Source organism: Poromitra crassiceps (genome assembly GCF_964638095.1).
Source record: "Poromitra crassiceps genome assembly, chromosome: 30".
Taxonomy (NCBI): domain Eukaryota; kingdom Metazoa; phylum Chordata; class Actinopteri; order Beryciformes; family Melamphaidae; genus Poromitra; species Poromitra crassiceps.
In genome coordinates this window covers 6,318,546-6,338,859 of record NC_139652.1, presented here as the reverse complement: position 1 = coordinate 6,338,859, position 20,314 = coordinate 6,318,546, and the positions used below count along the sequence as shown (strand labels likewise).

Genomic DNA, 20,314 nt, shown 5'->3' with positions numbered 1-20,314 from the left:
TAATTCCCTGGTTCTTTCAGCTCTTTAACACACGTTTCTACAGGTTATTTTCAGTCAGTTTCTTTCTTCTAAGGTCCCAAGCTGCTGCTCACAGTCACATACCAACAATAATAACACATAATGCAAGAAGAACAATGAACCAAAGTCCCACACTCACTTGGACTTCAAATGAACAGGATGTTCAGTGACTTTCTTGTTTTGATCTGTGAAATTCAAAGACTCAACTGTTTCAAGGCCTGATTTTATTTTCCTCAAAACCACCAACTTGTAAGTGTCTGTCAAAGCCCGAGGAAACCCTGCCAATAAACACAACATGATAGGAGAGCTGAGAAGACCAAGGCAGCTTCAGATCATTTGATCATCAGATCAGTGCTGGCTTCAAGTCTCCAGGTGTTTCTCTCTCCTCCTGACGTGTCTCCAGGTCTTGTAGAAGAAGGGTTCTCCACGCATCATCCAGGTGAACCAGGTGCTTCTCAGTTTGAGGACAGCAAACTTCCAGGAAACAAAGGAGGGACTGGAGCACACTGGTAAACGTGCAGCTTTTACGAGTGCAAACAGGTGCCTGACGTTTCATCACGAGTCCAAATCCAGGTCTGACGTGTCTCGTCTCGTCTGGATTCCAGTCTGTCCGGGCTGCCAGCAGCTAATGGTTTCAAGTCACGACTCAAACAACCACTAATGAACTTAATGGACTTAACGACCTGTTCACACTGTGTGATAGTTATGGTGTGTGTGTGTGTGTGTGTGTGTGTGTGTGTGTGTGTGTGTGTGTGCGCCAGACGCTTGGTGTTGCGTACTAAGTGTTGTGAATTCCTCGCCTGACAGAGCTGTGTCATTTAGTCATAGATAATACCAGAAGTAAGACTGGTCTGAAGTATTGTTGTTAATACTATTTACTAAGTTTCTAGCGCCTTCTAGATGAGGTGTTGCATGTGAGGTTCTAGCGCCCTCTAGATGGTTGTTGCATGTGAGGTTCTAGCACCTTCTAGATCAGGGATACTCAACTTGCTTTGCCCGGGGGCCACTTTCGTGAAATGATAGAAGGCCAGGGGCCAGTTAATAAACAAACAATATACATTTCTCTGTAGCGGATTGTAGGTTTTTGGGGTGTCAGCCGGAGTTTAGTCTGACAATGTTGTGCACACCGGATAGTTAGTTAGGTTAAGTTAGTTAGGTTAAGTACATACATAAGTGCCTGGGTAGTGAGCAGACGGCGGTATTTGACAATTTACCAGCTAAATTATAGATTATTGAAAGATATTCCATATTCCAGACTGAAATGCTATAACAGAAGGGGAGTATTGGCCAGAAGGACATGCACATTTCCATTTGGACACTTATTCAGCGGGTATCTTGCATGTTGCGTTCAGGTGCACTGTAAAAAAAAAAAAAGAAAAAGTTGGCAATTCCATTCTAGATGAATGCCACCTATTCGCATGCTCATTGGTTGTTTGAAGTCACACGGTCTGTTAGTTTGCATTCTCGTTGGTTCTTTGAAGTCACATGGTCTGTTAGTAACATGCCTTCCTCATAACCGGCCAGGTACTACCTCAAGACCTCTTTTAATCTCGCTCCATCTGCCTGTGTGATCTTTGGAGAAGCGTTGTCTACACTGTCATCCACTGTACAGTCTGTGACTGTCTTAACTCAAGTATCTACCCTGTCATCCACTGTGTGTCGGCTGAGAGTGTCGCTCTGCTGTCACTGTAGAAGAGACGTTCAGTCATGGTGAAGATGTGTTTTATCCTTTTTCCTGTGTCTTAAGTATTTCAAGAAGGTTGCTGGTTTGAATCCCAGGACCACCTGGGGGAAAGTGAATGTCACTGTGGGGATTCTCTTGAGCAAGGCACTGACAGCAGAACTCCCTCTGATCCTCTTCACTGTCAGATCCCCTCAGTCTGCGATGTGATGTGTTAACCCATTGATACCTGATGCAGCATTTGTGTGTGTATCCCTTTAAGACCGCGAACGCGGTTCGCGGTCTTAAAGGGATACGCACACAAATTAGGGATATACACGCAAATGCTGCATCAGGTATCAATGGGTTAAAGACATTCAAATGTAGTGATGAAGTGTTATCCTTTGCTTTTTTGTAAATTTGTGATGATTTGATGCTGATGATATCTCTCGTTCTCTCTCTCTCTGTCTGCCTCTCTGTCTGTGTGTCTCTCTCTCTCTGTCTGTGTCTCTCTCTCTGTCTGTGTCTCTGTCTGTCTGTGTCTCTCTCTGTCTATGTCTCTCTCTGTCTGCCTCTGTCTCTGTCTGCCTCTCTCTCTGTCTGCCTCTCTGTCTGTGTCTCTCTCTCTGTCTGCCTCTCTCTCTGTCTCTCTCTGTCTGTCTCTCTGTCTGCCTCTCTGTCTGTCTCTCTCCGTCTCTCTCTGTCTGTGTGTCTCTCTCTGTCTGCCTCTCTCTCTGTCTGTGTCTCTCTCTGTCTGCCTCTCTCTCTGTCTGTGTCTCTCTCCGTCTCTCTCTGTCTGTCTCTCTCTGTCTGCCTCTCTGTCTGTCTCTCTCCGTCTCTCTCTCTGTCTGTCTCTCTGTCTGCCTCTCTGTCTGTCTATTTCTGTCTGTTTCTCTCTGTCTGCCTCTCTGTCTGTCTGTCTGTCTCTCTGTCTGTGTCTCTCTCTCTATCTGTGCCTCTCTCTCTCTGTCTCTCTCTCTCTCTCTCTCTCTCTCTCTCTGTCTGTGTCTCTCTCTCTGTGTCTCTCTCTCTCTGTCTCTCTCTCTCTCTCTCTGTCTCTCTCTCCATCTGTGTCTCTCTCTCTGCCAGTTGGAGGTGTTCTGTGAGGTGATGACCATGCAGCAGGCAGGCTATGTGATGCTGATGGATTACCTGCAGAACAACTACAGAGAGCAGCAGCAGCACATGGGCCAGCTGTTCTCCTCCTACACAGGCACAGAGGAGCTGCTCACACCAGGTACAGAGACAGTCCGCATGTGTGGGAACGCCCACAAAATGCTAAACGGCTGGCGCGCGAGTGGGGTAAAACCGCCCGTATATCTCATGGGCTGACTCACCAAAAGACGGTGCTGCGGCTCTAAACTACAGGTTTGAGGGGTTCTAGAGCAGAACACAAGACGTCTGCTCAGATGTGCGTTTACTGCGGTGGTTAAATCCCCGATCGTGTCTGCCTGGGCTGGGCTATCAGCTAAATTCTAACTTTGCTGAATGGATAGAACGGGGGTTTTTACCCCACCCTGACCACGCCCCCAGCCAGGCTGAGCCAGCTAGACCAGCGTCTATGACGAGACGTGGCCTCAACCTATGGTACCACGCACGCACGCACGCACGCACGCACGCACGCACGCACAAACACACACACACCTTCCAGGGCCACCAGGCAGCACAGAGTGCAGCAGAGGATTATTATTATTATTTATCATCATTCATGTCCCTCATTCATCATCATTCATGCCCAGCAGGTGTGAAGGTGTTGGTGAAAGAGCTGCAGGGTCTTGAGTCTCTTCTTAAAGACAGAGAGAGAGACTCAGCATGATCAGATGGAGTTTGGGAAGTGGTTCCACCAACGGGGGAACTACAGAGGAGAAGAGTCTAGCTCACACATGGGCAAAATACGTGTGGCCCGCGATGGATTTGCAAAAAAAAAAAAAAAAAAAAAGAATTACACACAGTGCACCTGAACGCAACATGCAAGATACCCGCTGAATAAGTGTCCAAATGTTCATATCATGTTCTGGCCAATACTCCACTTCTGTTATAGCATTTAAGTCTGGAATATGGAATATCTTTCAATAATATTTATGACTAAAAGGCTACATTGAAGTAGAAATTTAAAATAACTAAAATAACTCATTGGTTTTGGATTTATTGACTGCATTTTTGCTCGTGTGACCCTCAACACAGGCTTTGATCATCCCGGGACACTTACTGATGCTTATGCTTAAATTAACCCACTCATATTCTGATTGATTTCAAGAAAAACATTTCAGCTAGTGGAAATTCTAATTGGCTGGTAACTTTAAAATCTAGCAGCCATATTGGCAGGTGGTCAAAAAAGTTAATTTCAAGCCCTGAGAGCAGGTGGTGACATAGGAGTGAGTGAGAAAAGGATCAAATATTGGTGGTTAAGACCGAATAATGACATCACCTGTTAATTTAAAATGAGTTATTCCTCTAAACCTGGCTTCAAATGCACCAAATTTTTTGCGCTGGCGCCGTTCGGCCCTCAGCAAAACCTGGTAGCGAGGACATTTTTTGTGGCCCTCTCTATCATCAAAGTTACCCATCCCTGGGTTACGGCATGACAATATTTGTTCGGCCCCCGGCAACAATCTGGGTTTCTCATGTGGCCCCCCATGAAAAATAATTGCCCACCCCTGGTCTAGCTAGTGACGTATGGCTTTTTAGTGGAGGAAGTGCCAGGAGACTTGTATTGGCAGAGCGTAGTGAGTGGGAGGGGGTGTAGACCTGTATGAGGGAGTTCAGGTAGACAGGCGCTGTTTTTGTTGCACTTGTCAAGGCTTTGAATTTGATGTTGTGAACGTAGCTTTAGCCGTTGTAAAATCCACTGTAAACCACAGCCTCGCAGGGCTTATTGCGTTTATAAAGCAGTTGCTATATATAGACCCTTTTAACTCGACACCATCAACATTCAAAATTATCCCCAGCTTACTTCCTGTTGCCGTGTTTGCGAATACAAATTCCCTGCACATTTAATGCCTATTTAACTTAGCCTGTAAATTTCATGTACATTCAATGTAAACTCTTATTTCACTCTGACTGTAAATTCATGTAAATCCACTGCCTATTTAACGTCTATTTAACTCGGTCTGTAAATCTCATGTAAATCCAACGTAAATTCATATTTATGATCCACAGAACACTTCACCACTCATGTACATATTGTATATTGACTCGATTTGATTGCACTTGCAACTTTGTGATTGCCGTTAGTTATCTTCCTACTTCTTATCTCTGTATATTGATGTAACCGCTACACTGCATACAGACACTAAGACAAATTCCTCGTATGTAACTTGCAGACTGTGGCAATAAAAGTGATTCTGATTCTGATACAATAGCTGACGGCAAATAAGAGGTTTCAAACGGTTTCCTTGCAACACAATTCCGTGAAAACCGTCTATACGAATAAATATGACTCGTGATATGAACACATCTGGGCTGGAATCAGAATCAGAATCAGAATCAGAAAGACTTTAATTCTGATTCTGATTCTGATTCCAGCCCAGATGGAGATGAGTGACTTCCTGTGAGCTGGACTCCACAGTTGAATGGATCAGAGACAAGTGGGTCATGACTGATGGAAAGCCCGTCAGGGGGAGAACAGGACTCAGTGACCTAGATAACCTCACAGTGACAGAAAGCAGCCCGGGCTTTACCGATCCGTTTCATCCCGGCTCTGTTCAATAGTCAGCGATGATGAGAAGTATATTGAGCGCTGGGCTGCGGTACATTTAGCCACCCTCATTCTGACACCACAGTATCAAGTCAAGTTGATTTCTAAAGCCGTTAATCACACTTGGATTCTTCAAAGAGTTGATCGTGAACTAGAAGTGCACTCTGATCAGAGAGTGCAGACCTCCCCGCAAGCAGAGGTGGAAAGTACTCAAGTACCAAGTACTCAAGTACAAGTTCTAGTAGAAAAAACAAAAAAAAATAGTAAAGAAAAACTAGTAAAGTAGAAAAGTACTTGAGTAGTAGTACAAGTACTTGAGTAGTTGAGGATTTGTACTTTTTAATGAAGCATATTTTTATAATGCTATACTTGGTACCTTGGCAGAGTGGACAGATCAGCAGATATCCCAAACACAATCAAGTCAGGGTCAGGTTTCAATGTTACATGTCTGATAAAGTTTTAAATATCTTGCATGCTCGATTCCTATAGTGGAGACTCAAGATGATGTGCCACTTGTCCTCTTCTCCCTATACTTATTCACCTTATGTAGCCACGGCCATTTGACCTGGTTGTGTGGTCGTTCGACGACTTCCGGCAAAAAAAGAAAGAAAAAAAAATGGCTGGCTGCTCCAATATAATCTAACTCTGAATTAACTAATAGTTTAGCCAATTGTGTGTAACATACCAAATAAAAGCAAACGGCAATGTCTAAGAATGCAACGCCATGTAACTGGCTCGTTAATTCTCGCATTCCAGGGAATTACGTTAACGTGTGCGGGTCTTATAGACGTAAGTGGCTCGAGCTGCGCTCGGAGGACAGAAAACCTTCTGAAGCTTTCTTTGTTGGAGTCCAGGTATGTTTTACAAGAAAATGCTTGTCATTGTCGACGATAACGTTATCTGACCTGGCTAACAGTGGATACTCCGCTTGCTTGCTGTGTACCGAGCTCAAAGTAGTAGGCTGTTCTTTGTTTTACACCCCGCGCTGTCCGCTACAAAAACAACTCTCTTCTTCATGACGTTCTTTCATATTTGGCGCCGTGACCGCCGGAAGTGTTAATAGGACCCGGAAGAATTTGGCCCACTGTAAGGTCTATACATAAGGTGAATACTGCCACCACTTATATAGCCTCAGCCAGGAAGGGCTGATGACATCATCACTGATGACGTCAAAATCGTGACACGCCCCGCCGCCTACACCTCCACCACAGACACCACTTAGCCAATTTTAACTAAGATTAGCCCAGAATGGGGAAAGTTTTGGACCTATACTTTTACTCCTATGTGAGTCATTTTAATAATTGATATTCTACTTGAGTATTTTTTAATAAAAAAATAGACTGCATTTATATAGCGCTGTTATCCAAAGCACTTTACCATGTGCCTACATTCACCCATTCACACACCGTCACCGGGTGCACACACACTCAGGGTGCTGGCACAGCCATCGGGAGCAATTTGGGGTTCAGTATCTTGCCCAAGGACACTTCGACATCGAGGAGCCGGGGATCGAACCACCGACCTCTTTTATCTTTTTGATTAGTTGACGACCCCCTGAGCCATAGCCGCCCCAAATAGGGGGGCATAAAACCATAACAATTGTACATTTTTGGATCAAAGCATGACATTTTCTATACTTAGAGCCAAAGAATGTGTCAGTGTGACTTTAAGCCGGACATACACTGTGCCAATTAAGCCCCTTTCTGAGCCCATTTGTGAGCTGCACGACTCATTTCAGAATCGGGCCAAATTTGAGCTCCATCGGGCGTGGTCAGGGGGCGTGGTCAGGAAGGGCTGGCCTAGAGGTTTGACTGTGTGACTGTCACTGATCCTCAGCCCCTAATCTGTGTTAATCCTGTCTCACTGTGTCGCGTCTGCATTATCTCTCCTAATCTCAACTCTGACCCACAACCACAGAGTGGCCTTCACTCTGCCCCCCAACACACACGCACACGTACACACACGTACACACGTACACACACACACACACACACACACACACACACACACACGCACACACAACCACAGAGTGGCCTTCACTCTGCCCCCCAACACACACACACACACACACACACACACACACGCACAGCACACACACGTAAGCACGCACAGGGTGTGTGACACCCTGTGTGTGACACCCTGTGGGGGGGATTGAACTTTGACCCCATCGCTGGCTCAAGAAAGTGCTGCTCGCTCTTGTTTTTCTACCTCCATGTCTTGAGAGAAAATAAAAATGAAGCAAATGAAACGGTGTCTCTGCGATGCGTTCTGTTCTCCTATCACCTAGTATTTATACTTTTTAGGAGCGACGGTGTCTCTCTCTGTGTGTTGGTGCAGTGAATGATGAAGGTCTCTCTCTCTCTCTCTCTCTCTCTCTCTCTCTCTCTCTCTCAGTGTGCAGCTCGGAGCCGGAGGGCGTGCAGGCGGCACCTCATAACCGCAGCAGTCTGTTGGTGATGTGGGAGCGTCCGCGGGCCGTGTACGACTCAGCCAGCATCGAGAAGTACTCGGTCAGCTACCGCCTGGCCCAGGCCGGACAGCCCCCCAGCCACTACCTCACCGACGGAGACCAGGACGTGGTGAGGGGATTATTATCTCAAACACCACTCTGCGGGTAGTCTCGGTTTCCAGACGTTTGGTGAGCGGCGCCAACAGCGCCACCTAACCACCAAACGTCTGGGAATTTACTGTTCCAAATCTGGTTCAGAGCTCGGCGAGAACGGCCGGCAGCAGACACGCCTACATTTATTATTAGAATTTTATTTGGTAGCGGCAATGCAATGTTTCATAGTTCCAATATAGAGCAAGACACTGATGTGCTGCAAAGAGAGTTTATACCCGTTGTTTATTTTACAATAATGTTTCCTACCCGGAAGTGGTCCGCTTGCTACTGTGAAGTCATTAGCAGGCTCTGTAACATAGCCTCGGGAGTTGGGCTTATCGCTGGGGGAAAGACCTCTAGCCGCCGGGGCCGGATGAAACACATCCTATTAACAGGTTATGTTTGTTTCTAAGTGATTAATATGTTTCTCCGCAAACGCGACAACGTTTTGCGAGACACCGGTTCTGCATGAGCGTCACTGCCCCCAGAAAGCAGGCCCGCCCACAACACTCATGATTGGTTCTGCGATGCAAGGCTTCCAACAGCACCACCTAACGTTATGCAAAGATTTAAATAGTAATATTCTCAGTCTTACAGGAGTGAAACGGATTAAGACTGAGAGCTGAGTCTACTCTGCGGGTGACTAGTGGTTCCCAAACTGGTGGGGAACAGAGGAACGAGCGACACATGCTTTATGTTTTATTTTAGATTGGTGTGAGCTTAAATGTTTACTAGTTGAACTAGTAAGGGCCGCTGTGGGGTGGAAGGCGGTTCCTGGCGGAGTGATCTGGTTCTGGACGGTCGGGTCAGATCCTAGACAGTAGAGTTCAGTAGAAGACGACCCGCCGTCGCGTTCGGGCCGCGGAGAGAAATCTGTCGGTCGCTCTCCGTATCGTTTGCCCCCGACCACCAGCTGACTCTGGGTCCAAGTGCTACAGGGACGAAGAGAGGTGTACCAACTTATATACATCTCACGATCGTGACTTTCTTCGAAACCTGTTTACGTGTCAATATAAACATTCACAGTGATATGGAAAAAGACTCAAGATACTATCTCAATAAAAGTATATTTATTCAACCGTTGAGCAGAGTAAAGTCTGATGTTGTCCTGATCACGCTACAGACTCAATATACAGTATAGGAACAAAATCACCAAACTTACCCACTGTTGTTCTCCCCCTCCCTCCACCAGGGGGCGATCCTGCAGGACCTGCTGCCCAACACCAGCTACGTTGTCCAGGTGGTGGCGGTCTGCACCAACGGCCTGTACGGACGCGTGAGCGACCAGCTGACGGTCGACATGCCCATCGACGACCCCGGTAAGAGCAGCCTCCGCGCCCGCGTCCAGGGCCGGGTTTAGAGTGGTACAGACGTTTCTCTCTGTGCTGCAGTTGGAGTTGTTAGTAGGGCTGATCTTTCGGTCTGTTCCCCGGCTCCTCCCTGCAGTACAACCTTCAAAAGGGACAATTAAGAGTAGAGGAGTTGTTATACAAGTAATGGGAAATAACAAAAGCTTTTCAAGGGCTAGTGTGGATTTTTGACGTGAGGTTGTCTGAGGTACTTGCCGACAGTCAGTAGCCTATTCATAGCTTTCAAGGGGCGTTACGTGCTGCCGGGAACGCCCACCTGACGGTCAAAAAAAAAACTTGTTCATTCCGCTGCCCGCCGAGTCGACTAGTTTCTCACGCTGTGTTTGTTCAGCCAAAATGCCGGATACCTGTTGTGCTATCGGTTGCACTAACCGACGAGGAGACACGCCTGGCTTGTGCTTTTACAGAATCCCGTCGGAGAAAGAAAACTCAGACAGGAGGAGGTTGTGGATTTGTGCGATTAGACGTGGTTCAGTCGCTGGGGAGGGCAAATGGCTTTTTTTCTACCATCAAAGTACACACGTTTTTGCGGCCAACATTTCATCAAAGGTAAGCTCAAGTAACGTTAACGGGGTATTTTAATCATTATTGTAACGTTACTTGAGCTTACCTTTGATGAAATGTTGGCCGCAAAGACGTGTGTACAAACGGCTGAACAAACACAGCGTGAGAAACTAGTCGACTCGGCTGGCAGCGGAATGAACAAGTTTTTTTTTTGACCGTCAGGTGGGCGTTCCCGGCAGCACGTAACGCCCCTTGAAAGCTATGAATACTACATTACTAAAGAATAAGTGTGGAGCACCACTTCTTGCTACAGTGAATATTTCAGCTAAGAACAAGGTGTACACTGTACATGACGTCTTTTCAAGTCAACTTGGCATCTCAGGGCTTGTGGAGACTTGGATTATGCCAGGTGAGCAGTATGGAAGCATTTGATGTTTTTTTTTTTTTATTATTTCTTTTACGTTTTTGCTCATGACCCTGTTCACGCTCCGCAGACATGTTACATCCCAATGCTCAGTACACACTCTGCCATAGCAGCAGATCTCAAGGCGGTCTTGTAGGCTGTGACAGGAGACGAGGATCCAATCAGCTACCGACACGGAAGCGGCAATATGCCAGTCTGACGAGGAATTAGGACCTGACTCTACAGGTCCATCGACGAGTCCAAATAGGTAACAAAAATATAAAATCTATATCACCGTAAGTCGCACGTACAACTATAATAAGAAATATAAGGAGAAGAAAATAAACGATGCAGTCGTAACAAGACGGCTCTACTTGCCTGACGTGGCCTCCATTTCTCCAAACTGGGAGCGCGCCAGCTGCATTCTAGTGCATGTAGTACACCGACTGTCGGCAAACTACCTCGTACTTCATACAATGATACAACCCACATCAAAGAAATCTGAACTATCGCTTTAACTCTTTCCCCGCCATTGACGTTCTCTTACGCACCTCATGAAACACTAGAGCACGTACAGAGTTGTACAGAAGCGACCACGATTGTCCAACAAAACGGAACAAAAGGAACACTCTCCGTTCAGAAAAGCTCTATAAAACAGCTCCAGGCTTGCTTTCAAAGCGCTGGTCTGGCAGCTTAGACCGAGGCACAGACTCCACGATAGCGGGGCAGCCTGCCTGTCGCTCAACGGTGGCTGGCGACTTTTCCTTTGAAACTCTGGGCGGGCATTGACTTAAGGACAAGTGGGGGGAAAAAGGTTTTGCCAGGATGATATTTCTAAGTTCCTTATTTATTTATTTATTTATTTATTTATTTATTTATTTATTTATTTATTTATTTATTTATTTATTTATTTATTTATTTATATTGTCCTTATTGACTTAAGGACAAGTGGGGGAAAAAAGGTTTTGCCAGGATGATCTTTCTACTGTAAGTTCCTCATTTATTTATTTATTTATTTATTTATTTATTTATTTATTTATTTATTTATTTATTTATTTATTTATTTATTTATTTATTCATCATCTGTGAAACAGTTTGGGGGGCGAGGGGGGGGGGGGTCTAAACACAAGTCACATATTGTGTTATCAAGTTATGCAGCATATATAACCTGCTACCACACTTGAACACATCAATGCTTTTAGTCCTATTTAGAACATGGGGTAGTTGTGCACTCTTATGGCCGAAATGAGTATTACAACAATGAAAACTTGGGAAAATGAGCTTCACAAACCAGGAAGAAGGGACAAATTGACTGGATGAAATAACGCTAACCTGAATGATCAGACCTGACCAGTATGGAGGCAATAAGTCCACTTCTTTTCCTTAACCACCCTGCCTCTTCTCTCTAAGAAACATCTCTAGGCTACATCTCTGGTGTCCTTCTCCACCTATTTCTTGTTATGAGCATGTGAGCATGTGATCACACACACATACATGCATACTGTCTTTTCTATGGTTCTCACTGTTTTTGACCCTGTCTCTATTCAAATGTGCTTTCTCTATATTTCTAAGATGATGAAAGAACATGGGTGTAGGTTGGGGTCAAGGGGCATTTCCTGTGCCCCGTGTCACAAGGCAAAGCCGCCATCTTTGTTTTTTCTCGCAATGGCCACACTCCCTCCTGCCTCTCACAGTAAGATGTGTGCATGTGTGCAGCATTTTGTGTAACATGGATTTGGAACGGCAATCGTGCTAACTTTGTATTTTATGACCGAATGTGATAATAAATAAACGAACTTGCCTTGTTTTACGAGAACACGTCTGCATCCTGTTTCAGTTTCAGCTTGCATGAGCGAGCGATATATATTCTGCAACATTCAGTAGATGTGCATGATTCGATGTTTAGCTGATAACTGATCGGTTGCGTTGCAGCGTCAGGTGGCAATCAGCAACCAATTGCAACGCTCACATCAGTGTGAAATAGAGGGTTTAGAGTGAAACGGCTGCACGTAACCTTTTCTTTTATAGCTGTACGGAAACAAAACTTTCAGAACTATTCATACTGAGATTTTCCCCTTTATTGTAATTTTGTTGATGGTTGTAAATATGTTCTTTTGACCACCAGATATATAATGTAATGTAATATATATATATATATTTTATATATAATTTATATATACATTTTATCTATAATATATATATATATACCTTTTATCTATCTATCTATATATCTATATATATATATATCTATCTATATATCTATCTATCTATCTATCTATCTATCTATCTATCTATCTATCTATCTATCTATCTATCTATCTATATATATATATATATATATTATATAAAACCCTTCAGCCCAAACGTCACAAGTTGCAGCCCTTTTGCACCAAACCCTCTAAACCATCTCCCTTCATTAAACTTGTAAAAACTCACCTCATGCTTCACAAACCAGTTTGAGCTGGTCTCCATGATGTCACTTAGCACCAGACAGGTAAGAGCCATGCTACAGTCCCATCTGACCCAAACTGCCTGTGTGTGTGTGTGTGTGTGTGTGTGTGTGTGTGTGTGTGTGTGTGTGTGTGTGTGTGTGTGTGTGTGTGTGTGTGTGTGTGTGTGTGTGTGTGTGTGTGTGTGTCCGGCCTGTCTCAACACCATCTGACCCAAACTGCCTGTGTGTGTGTGTGTGTGTGTGTGTGTGTGTGTGTGTGTGTGTGTGTGTCCGGCCTGTCTCAACATAGCATTTGCAAACTCTTTGTAGTTTGTTTTATCCTTCTTAGCTGCCAGACGGGTGGGGTTTACCGCCTATACGACAAAATCGTTGACATCTGGAAAGAAGCACCAGAATTGGCACAAATAGGGATTTTTGTTTTGATCAAACATATTAGCCACGCCAAGATGGCCACCATTTCCAGTCCGGAAATACTATTTTGGGGGAAACGGAGTGTAGAATTGTGCAATATGAATGATCTTGCTATCCCACCATACCTTTATGACCACAGAGAAGCCAGATTTATTCCACATAAATTTAACAAGCACGAATTCGCAATAGTGCGACCAGATGCGAATTTCCAAAATGCATGTTTTGTGTTGACATCATCCACTATTTTGATTATTCTGGTGGCAATCCTTTTTATATCTCCTGCCATTCACTCTGCATATTTTTTAGCTGTAACCAGTCATGTCCTCTGCTCCTAGAGACATGTCCTCTGTTCCTAGAGACATGTCCTCTGCTCCTAGAGACATGTCTTCTGCTCCTAGAGACATGTCCTCTGCTCCTAGAGACATGTCCTCTGCTACTAGAGACATGTCTTCTGCTCCTAGAGACATGTCCTCTGCTCCTAGAGACATGTCCTCTGCTCGTCCTCTGCTCCTAGATACATGTCCTCTGCTCCTAAAGACATGTCCTCTGCTCCTAGAGACCTCTGCTCCTAGAGACATGTCCTCTGCTCCTAAAGACATGTCCTCTGCTCCTAGAGACCTCTGCTCCTAGAGACATGTCCTCTGCTCCTAGAGACATGTCCTCTGCTCCTAGAGACCTCTGATCCTAGAGACATGTCCTCTGCTCCTAGAGACATGTCCTCTGTTCCCAGAGACGTGTCCTCTGCTCCTAGAGACGTGTCCTCTGTTCCTAGAGACATGTCCTCTGCTCCTAGAGACATGTCCTCTGTTCCTAGAGACATGTCCTCTGCTCCTAGAGACGTGTCCTCTGCTCCTAGAGACATGTCCTCTGCTCCTAGAGACATGTCCTCTGTTCCTAGAGATGTGTCCTCTGCTCCTAGAGACATGTCCTCTGCTCGACATGTCCTCTGTTCCTAGAGACATGTCCTCTGCTCCTAGAGACATGTCCTCTGCTCCTAGAGACATGTCCTCTGTTCCTAGAGACATGTCCTCTGCTCCTAGAGACATGTTCTCTGTTCCTAGAGACATGTCCTCTGCTCCTAGAGACGTGTCCTCTGCTCCTAGAGACGTGTCCTCTGCTCCTAGAGACATGTCCTCAGTCTGTAGTTGAGCTAAGCGGATAGAGACGGAGAACTGAGTCTAAAAACAAAACAGTGAGAGCCAGAGAGCTTAGGCCATCGTAGGAAAGGAGAATCAATTGCAAATGCTATTTGACCATGGTTTTCTCTCTCTATCTGTGTGTGTGTGTGTGTGTGTGTGTGTGAGAGACAGAGAGAGAGAGAGAGGGAGAATCACCAAATGCATGATTGTCCACACGTCCCTGATATATTGCATCATGCATGTGATTGTTTGTTGCTACTCGATCCTGTGTGAAACTGCTTCTGATGGTGTGAACAACCTCTTCCTCTGTTTCACTCTCTCACCTGTCCTCTCACCCCTTCACCTCCACAACAGCAACACATTCACTCTCTCACCTGTCCTCTCACCCCTTCACCTCCACAACAGCAACACATTCACTCTCTCACCTGTCCTCTCACCCAGGCCCGGTTCTACGGGGGTGCAAAAGCATGCATTGCACCCTTATTTTAATTGTCTGCATGCTCAGTTGAAAAGTAAAAAAAAAAAAAAAAAAAAAAAAAATCTTTTTTTTTTTTTTTTTTTTTTTTTAATAAATGCTACAGCTGCACACTTACTGTTTAAACTTGATTTATAGTTTTTCTTTTTCTTTGTTCTTTGATGTGATTTTATGGCTTTTTGGCACCTATATGTAACCTTTTAAGGTTGAGATAATTGTATTATCATTATATGGTCCAAATATTTCAGTAAAGCACTTGAAACACTTGAAATATTCTTGCTTGGGTGGTATCATTCTACTTGAAATGATGGTCAAATGCATTATTTTTAGTAAAATAACATGTCAAATTTTTCGGCCGGGCATCTGCACCCCTTCCTATCTAGGATGCACCCCTAGTCATCTTGTTCTGGAACCGGCCCTGCTCTCACCCCTTCACCTCCACAACAGCAACACATTCACTCTCTCACCTGTCCTCTCACCCCTTCACATCCACAACAGCAACACATTCATCAAGATTTCATAATCGGATTCGGGAAGATTTTCACCAGGTGGATGAAATGTCACAGAGCTGAACAGAGATCTGAAACATCCAGAAACACAGACTCAGTTGTCTCCTCTCCTCTCCTCTCCTCTCCTCTCCTCTCCTCTCCTCTCCTCTCCTCTCCTCTCCTCTCCTCTCCTCTCCTCTCCTCTCCACTCCTCTCCTCCCCTCCCCTCTCCTCTCCTCTCCACTCCTCTCCTCTCCCCTCTCCCCTCTCCTCTCCTCTCTCCTCCCCTCTCCTCTCCTCTCTCCTCTCCTCTCCTCTCCTCTCCTCTCCTCTCCTCTCCTCTCCTCTCCTCTCCCCTCCTCTCCTCTCCTCCCCTCTCCACTCCTCTCCTCTCCTCTCCTCTCCTCTCCTCTCCTCTCCTCTCCTCTCCTCTCCTCTCCTCTCCTCTCCCCTCCTCTCCTCCCCTCTCCTCTCCTCTCCTCTCCCCTCCTCTCCTCTCCTCTCCTCTCCCCTCCTCTCCTCCCCTCTCCTCTCCTCTCCTCTCCCCTCCTCTCCCCTCCTCTCCTCTCCTCTCCTCTCCTCTCCTCTCCCCTCCTCTCCTCTCCTCCCCTCTCCACTCCTCTCCTCTCCTCTCCTCTCCTCTCCTCTCCCCTCCTCTCCTCCCCTCTCCTCTCCTCTCCTCTCCCCTCCTCTCCTCTCCTCTCCTCTCCTCTCCTCTCCTCTCTCTTTTCATCGCAATGTTTTCAAATAGTTTTTTCCTTGTCAAGATGTCTCCTCTTGGAATGGGCTTTTCTGTCACCTTGTTACATTTTCAACTTTATGATGACATGAGGAAAATTCACAAATCTAAACTAAACAAGGCTGAACTTGTTTGAATCTGTGTTTGAGTGAGTTACTATAGTTCTTGATCTGATCTATACAGTATATTGTGTATCTAATGTTTATACTGTATATTGTGATGTATACAGGATGTGTATCTAATGTTTCACGCTCTGCTTCTTCACAGAAAGAGCACTGGATCCAGATTCTAATGAGTTTGATGATGAAGTAAGGACCGTTTCTTTCATTCCTAAACCTGTCCTCACCTTTCAGCTGGAAGTTAAATGTCATTGCCGTCTGTAACGCTTTATCTCACCAACAGGGGCACTACGATCCAGATCTTTCCTGGACCGAGGACTATGACGGGACTGCTGTAGACTCACCGAGGTCCACGACCGCCACGTTGCCGTTCTTCCCTTTGCCCGGTGTCAGAACCACAACGGAGTCGGGTCGTAGGAGAACCGCCGCTGATCCGGTTTCCCCGGTCACACCCGCTCGTTCTGATCGAGTTCAGACCATCTCTAAGGAAAATAGACAGCGTAGTACCACCAGACCGCCACTGGAGGTCACCCTGTCACCAGCAACCAGAGGAAGCGGTGGAAGTGGCAATTTGCCCATTTCCTCCACTACAACAACAACCACGCCCGTGCTTAAGAGCAGTGCTCCTGTAGACTCCACTGCAAAAACGAAAGGTGGCTTTAGCACCACTACTGGAGCTCGAACCGGCGACACCAGCAGCACGACGTCGTCGCCCTTCATCCAGGCTGAGACGGACCGAGGCGGCGCGGCGGCGCCTCCCGTAAACGAAGCCACGGACGACGGAAGCGAGTCCATCAAAACTACGACTCCCAGCATGCCTCGTTTCTCGTCCACCACGCCCTCGGCCATATTCAGTGGCGTTCTCTTGCCGACGGCGTCCAACGGTGAGCGCCCTTCTGTCCTCCCTTCCTCTCCCCCTCTGTGTGACGCCTCCTCCTCGGACCCCGGCGGCCTCCCCGCCTGCCTGCATGCCCCGCCTCCCTCCTCCTCCTCGTCTAGCTCTGTGTTGTCTGTGGCGCCCTCTGCAGGCCACTCCCAGCATGCCGCTACTGCACTTCTTCTGTCTAGCAAAGAGCCTCTCCCGGCCGGTCCCACCCCCACGCTCCCCGCCTCCACCGCTGCCACCACCCTGTCTCACCCGCCTCGCCCCCCCCTGCTGTCTGGTTGGGAGACTGCCCCCCCCGCTTCTCCCGGTGTCGGCTTTGATGATCATGATAGCGATGGTGATGTGTTCTCTGCCTCCTCCTCGTCTGCGGTCGCTTCTGGCGACCCCTCTAGCATTACTCCCCCTCTCCACACGAGCCTCTCCGAGCCCCCCCTCTCCGAGCCCCCCGACTCCCCCTGGGATCCCTCGGAGCTTTCCGTATCGCTCTCGGCGGTCTCTCTGTCTCTCAGCCCCGCCCTCCAGCCTTCGGTTCTCCTCTCTAGCGGCATCGCCCTCTCCGGCGCCACCCCCGGACTAACCCATTCCCTCTCGGGTGGCGGGTTCGAGGACTCGAGGTACGCGACGGGGAGCGCGATAGACTCTTTCCTCTCCGAGGTCAGCGGTGATGGGTTTCCGTTAGCCGGCGGCGGCGTGGACGTCATGTGCCCCTGCTCTCTGGAGTCGTCGGGGTCATCGTCCTGGTTGCATGCCTCTCCTCACGCCCCCCCGGCCACCTCGGCCTGGGGTGCTGCTAGCTTAGAGCTTTACTCTGGCGCCGCCGACCTCTCCTCTGCCCCTGGTAGTACGGTAGACGACCTTCTCCATTCTCTGTCTGTGGTGGTCTCTGAGGGCCTCTCCTATAGTGCTATCTCTCCTTCGTCGTCCTCTCCACATTCCCGCCTTTTCCCGGCCACCCATAGTGACCCGCCCCTCTCTGTTGCAGCCACGGCGCCCGGCGTCGGGGACCGCCGGTGGTTCTCGGCGTCCGACGGGAACTCCGTCCTCCAACCCTCAGCCCCTTCCTCGCCCGAGGCCTCTCCCTCCACCTCTCCCTCCACCTCCACCTCAGACGGACAGGCCTCTCCCTCCACCTCCACCCCCACCTCCACCCCAGACGGACAGGCCTCTCCCTCCACCTCCACCTCCACCCCCACCCCAGACGGACAGGCGTTAGACACGAGCAGCGGTGCTTCCGGCTCGGCCCAAGAGGGTCTAATAGATCAGGAGTGGGAGAGGGTTCTGACGTCGGCCTCCGGGGACAGCGCGCCCTCTCACTCGACCGAAGCCGCCACTCCTCCCACCGCTCCCCCGTCGTCGTCGGAGTCCGGCACGACCCCCGACGACGCGGACGAGCGCTCCTCCGCGTTCTATTTCGAGAGTGAGGGCGGCAGCGCCGTCGGCGCCACGGAGGCGGGAGGCGTGGCGGAAACGGCCGCGAGCGAAGCCCCCGCGGTGACCTCCAGCCTGCCCTGGCCGCTGGGCGGAGAGGAGGAGAGGAGCGGCTCGGGCCAAGGTGAGAGCTTGTACGACAACGAGACGTCCTCTGACTTCAGTATCCCCGAGCGCGCTGAGAGAGAGTCACAGGAGGAGGAGCCTGTCGCAGGTAAACAGCCGTCCGCGTGCGTCCTCCTAACATTTCTGACAACATGCTAAGGAGATCCAACTAATCCACCGTCTGTCTGCGGGGGGAAAAAAACACATTTCATTTTATTTGTGTGTGTGTGTGTGTGTGTGTGTGCGTGTGTCTGTGCGTGTGTGTGTGTGTGTGTGTGTGTGTGTGTGTGTGTGTGTGTGTGTGTGTGTGTGTGTGTAGGCCCTTCTAAACATGCAGTGGAATCTGGATTATAACCAGCTCCTAGCCAGTTGGCCTGCATGTTTAGAAACAATTAGCCGGTTTATGCGCACTCCCGCGAGTGCGGATCATGACCATCTGAGCCCCTAGTATAGGATCCGCATTATTGGAAAAGCGGCTGTTGTTTAACACTGGCAGCTCATGATCCAGATCATGTAGCTGTTATGTCTGAGTGGGCGGGTGGTTGCACTTTACAAACCATGAATGTCCCAGTGATCATTATTTTCATGAATGGACGTAGTGTTAGTTACGTGGCTGGATTATTTGGAAGATATTTTAGGTGAGTAAACAAGTAAAAGTTGAATCGTTTCTGTGTCCCCCATCTGCCAGTTTAAAAATGCAACAAGGAGATGATAGCCTACTACTAGAGTTGCGTGATCTTGACCTCAGTCAGATCGTCAATCGCCACCGTTTGACATCGCCAATACACGATCGCGCAAGCACATGGCTAATTAATATGGACATTAACATCCATATTAATTAGCCATGTGCTTCAGCTGCGCTGGGTACTTTGCTAACTTAGCATCGATGCTAGCGGGACTTACCCAGCTATCGTCATTGCCTGCTTACTGCTGCTTGCTGGTAATGTTAATCCCATGTCAGAAAAAGTCTCCAGATTTGTCGCTAACGTTGGTCTCTTCTGAGAAAGATTGTCTCCAGGAGGGTCTGAAAAGTTGTCTCGAGTTGGATGCAGCCAAGTATTGTGAGGCAGCCGCTCCAGTGTTGTGACTGTGAGCGTCCAAGCTAACACAGCTGCGGCGAGGAGCTGACTGACTGACAGTCTATATCGCCTAGCCTAACTTTTGTGGGGAGAAATAAATTGAAAACTAGTCAGATATGACTTGAATGCCACTTGTAAAATAAATCACCCACAGTGATTGACTACGGTGCGACCACTATTGTAACAAAGGCAAGCGCTCATTTTTGGCACATTGCCACCCCTCGTTATTGCCTGAATGGTCGGAATGGATCCTCCGTTAAAACGGCATGTTTTTGAATGGAGTTTGGTTACAGATTCGCTAAAGCTGTTTCCATATCACATTTCTTGTTATCGATACACGCTACTGCACCCCCTCCCCCCGCCCACTGGCAGAGAGAATACGGACCATTTCCAGCTGTTTCTAAACACAGACTCCTCATGTCTAGAAAGGTAAAACCGGAAAATATCCTGCTCCGGCTAGCCAGACATGATCCAGACTTCATGTTTAGAAGAGGCTAGAGTGTGTGTGTGTGTGTGTGTGTGTGTGTGTGTGTGTGTGTGTGTGTGTGTGTGTGTGTGTGTGTGTGTGTGTGTGTGCGTGTGTTTTGTGTGTGTGTGTGTGTGTGTGTGTGTGTGTGTGTGTGTGTGTGTGTGTGTGTGTGTGTGTGTGTGTGTGTGTGTGTGTGTGTGTGTGTGAGAGAGAGAGAGCGAGAGTGAGGAAAAGGTTTTTGTCTGGGAAAGAAATACATGCATTCAAGAT

The 20,314-nt window shown here is 47.6% G+C and overlaps 1 protein-coding gene across 1 annotated transcript in view; it reads left to right on the top strand.

Annotated features, from left to right (window-relative positions):
• ptprz1a (protein tyrosine phosphatase receptor type Z1a) overlaps window positions 1–20,314 on the top strand; it is a 113,140-nt gene that overhangs the window by 56,263 nt on the left and 36,563 nt on the right. Inside the window, exons 8-13 of the mRNA XM_083663296.1 lie at window positions 2,768–2,915; window positions 7,770–7,954; window positions 9,170–9,296; window positions 16,226–16,266; window positions 16,361–16,961; window positions 17,106–18,605. Coding sequence (XP_083519422.1) covers window positions 2,768–2,915; window positions 7,770–7,954; window positions 9,170–9,296; window positions 16,226–16,266; window positions 16,361–16,961; window positions 17,106–18,605 — 2,602 coding nt within the window. The remainder of the gene's footprint in view (window positions 1–2,767; window positions 2,916–7,769; window positions 7,955–9,169; window positions 9,297–16,225; window positions 16,267–16,360; window positions 16,962–17,105; window positions 18,606–20,314) is intronic.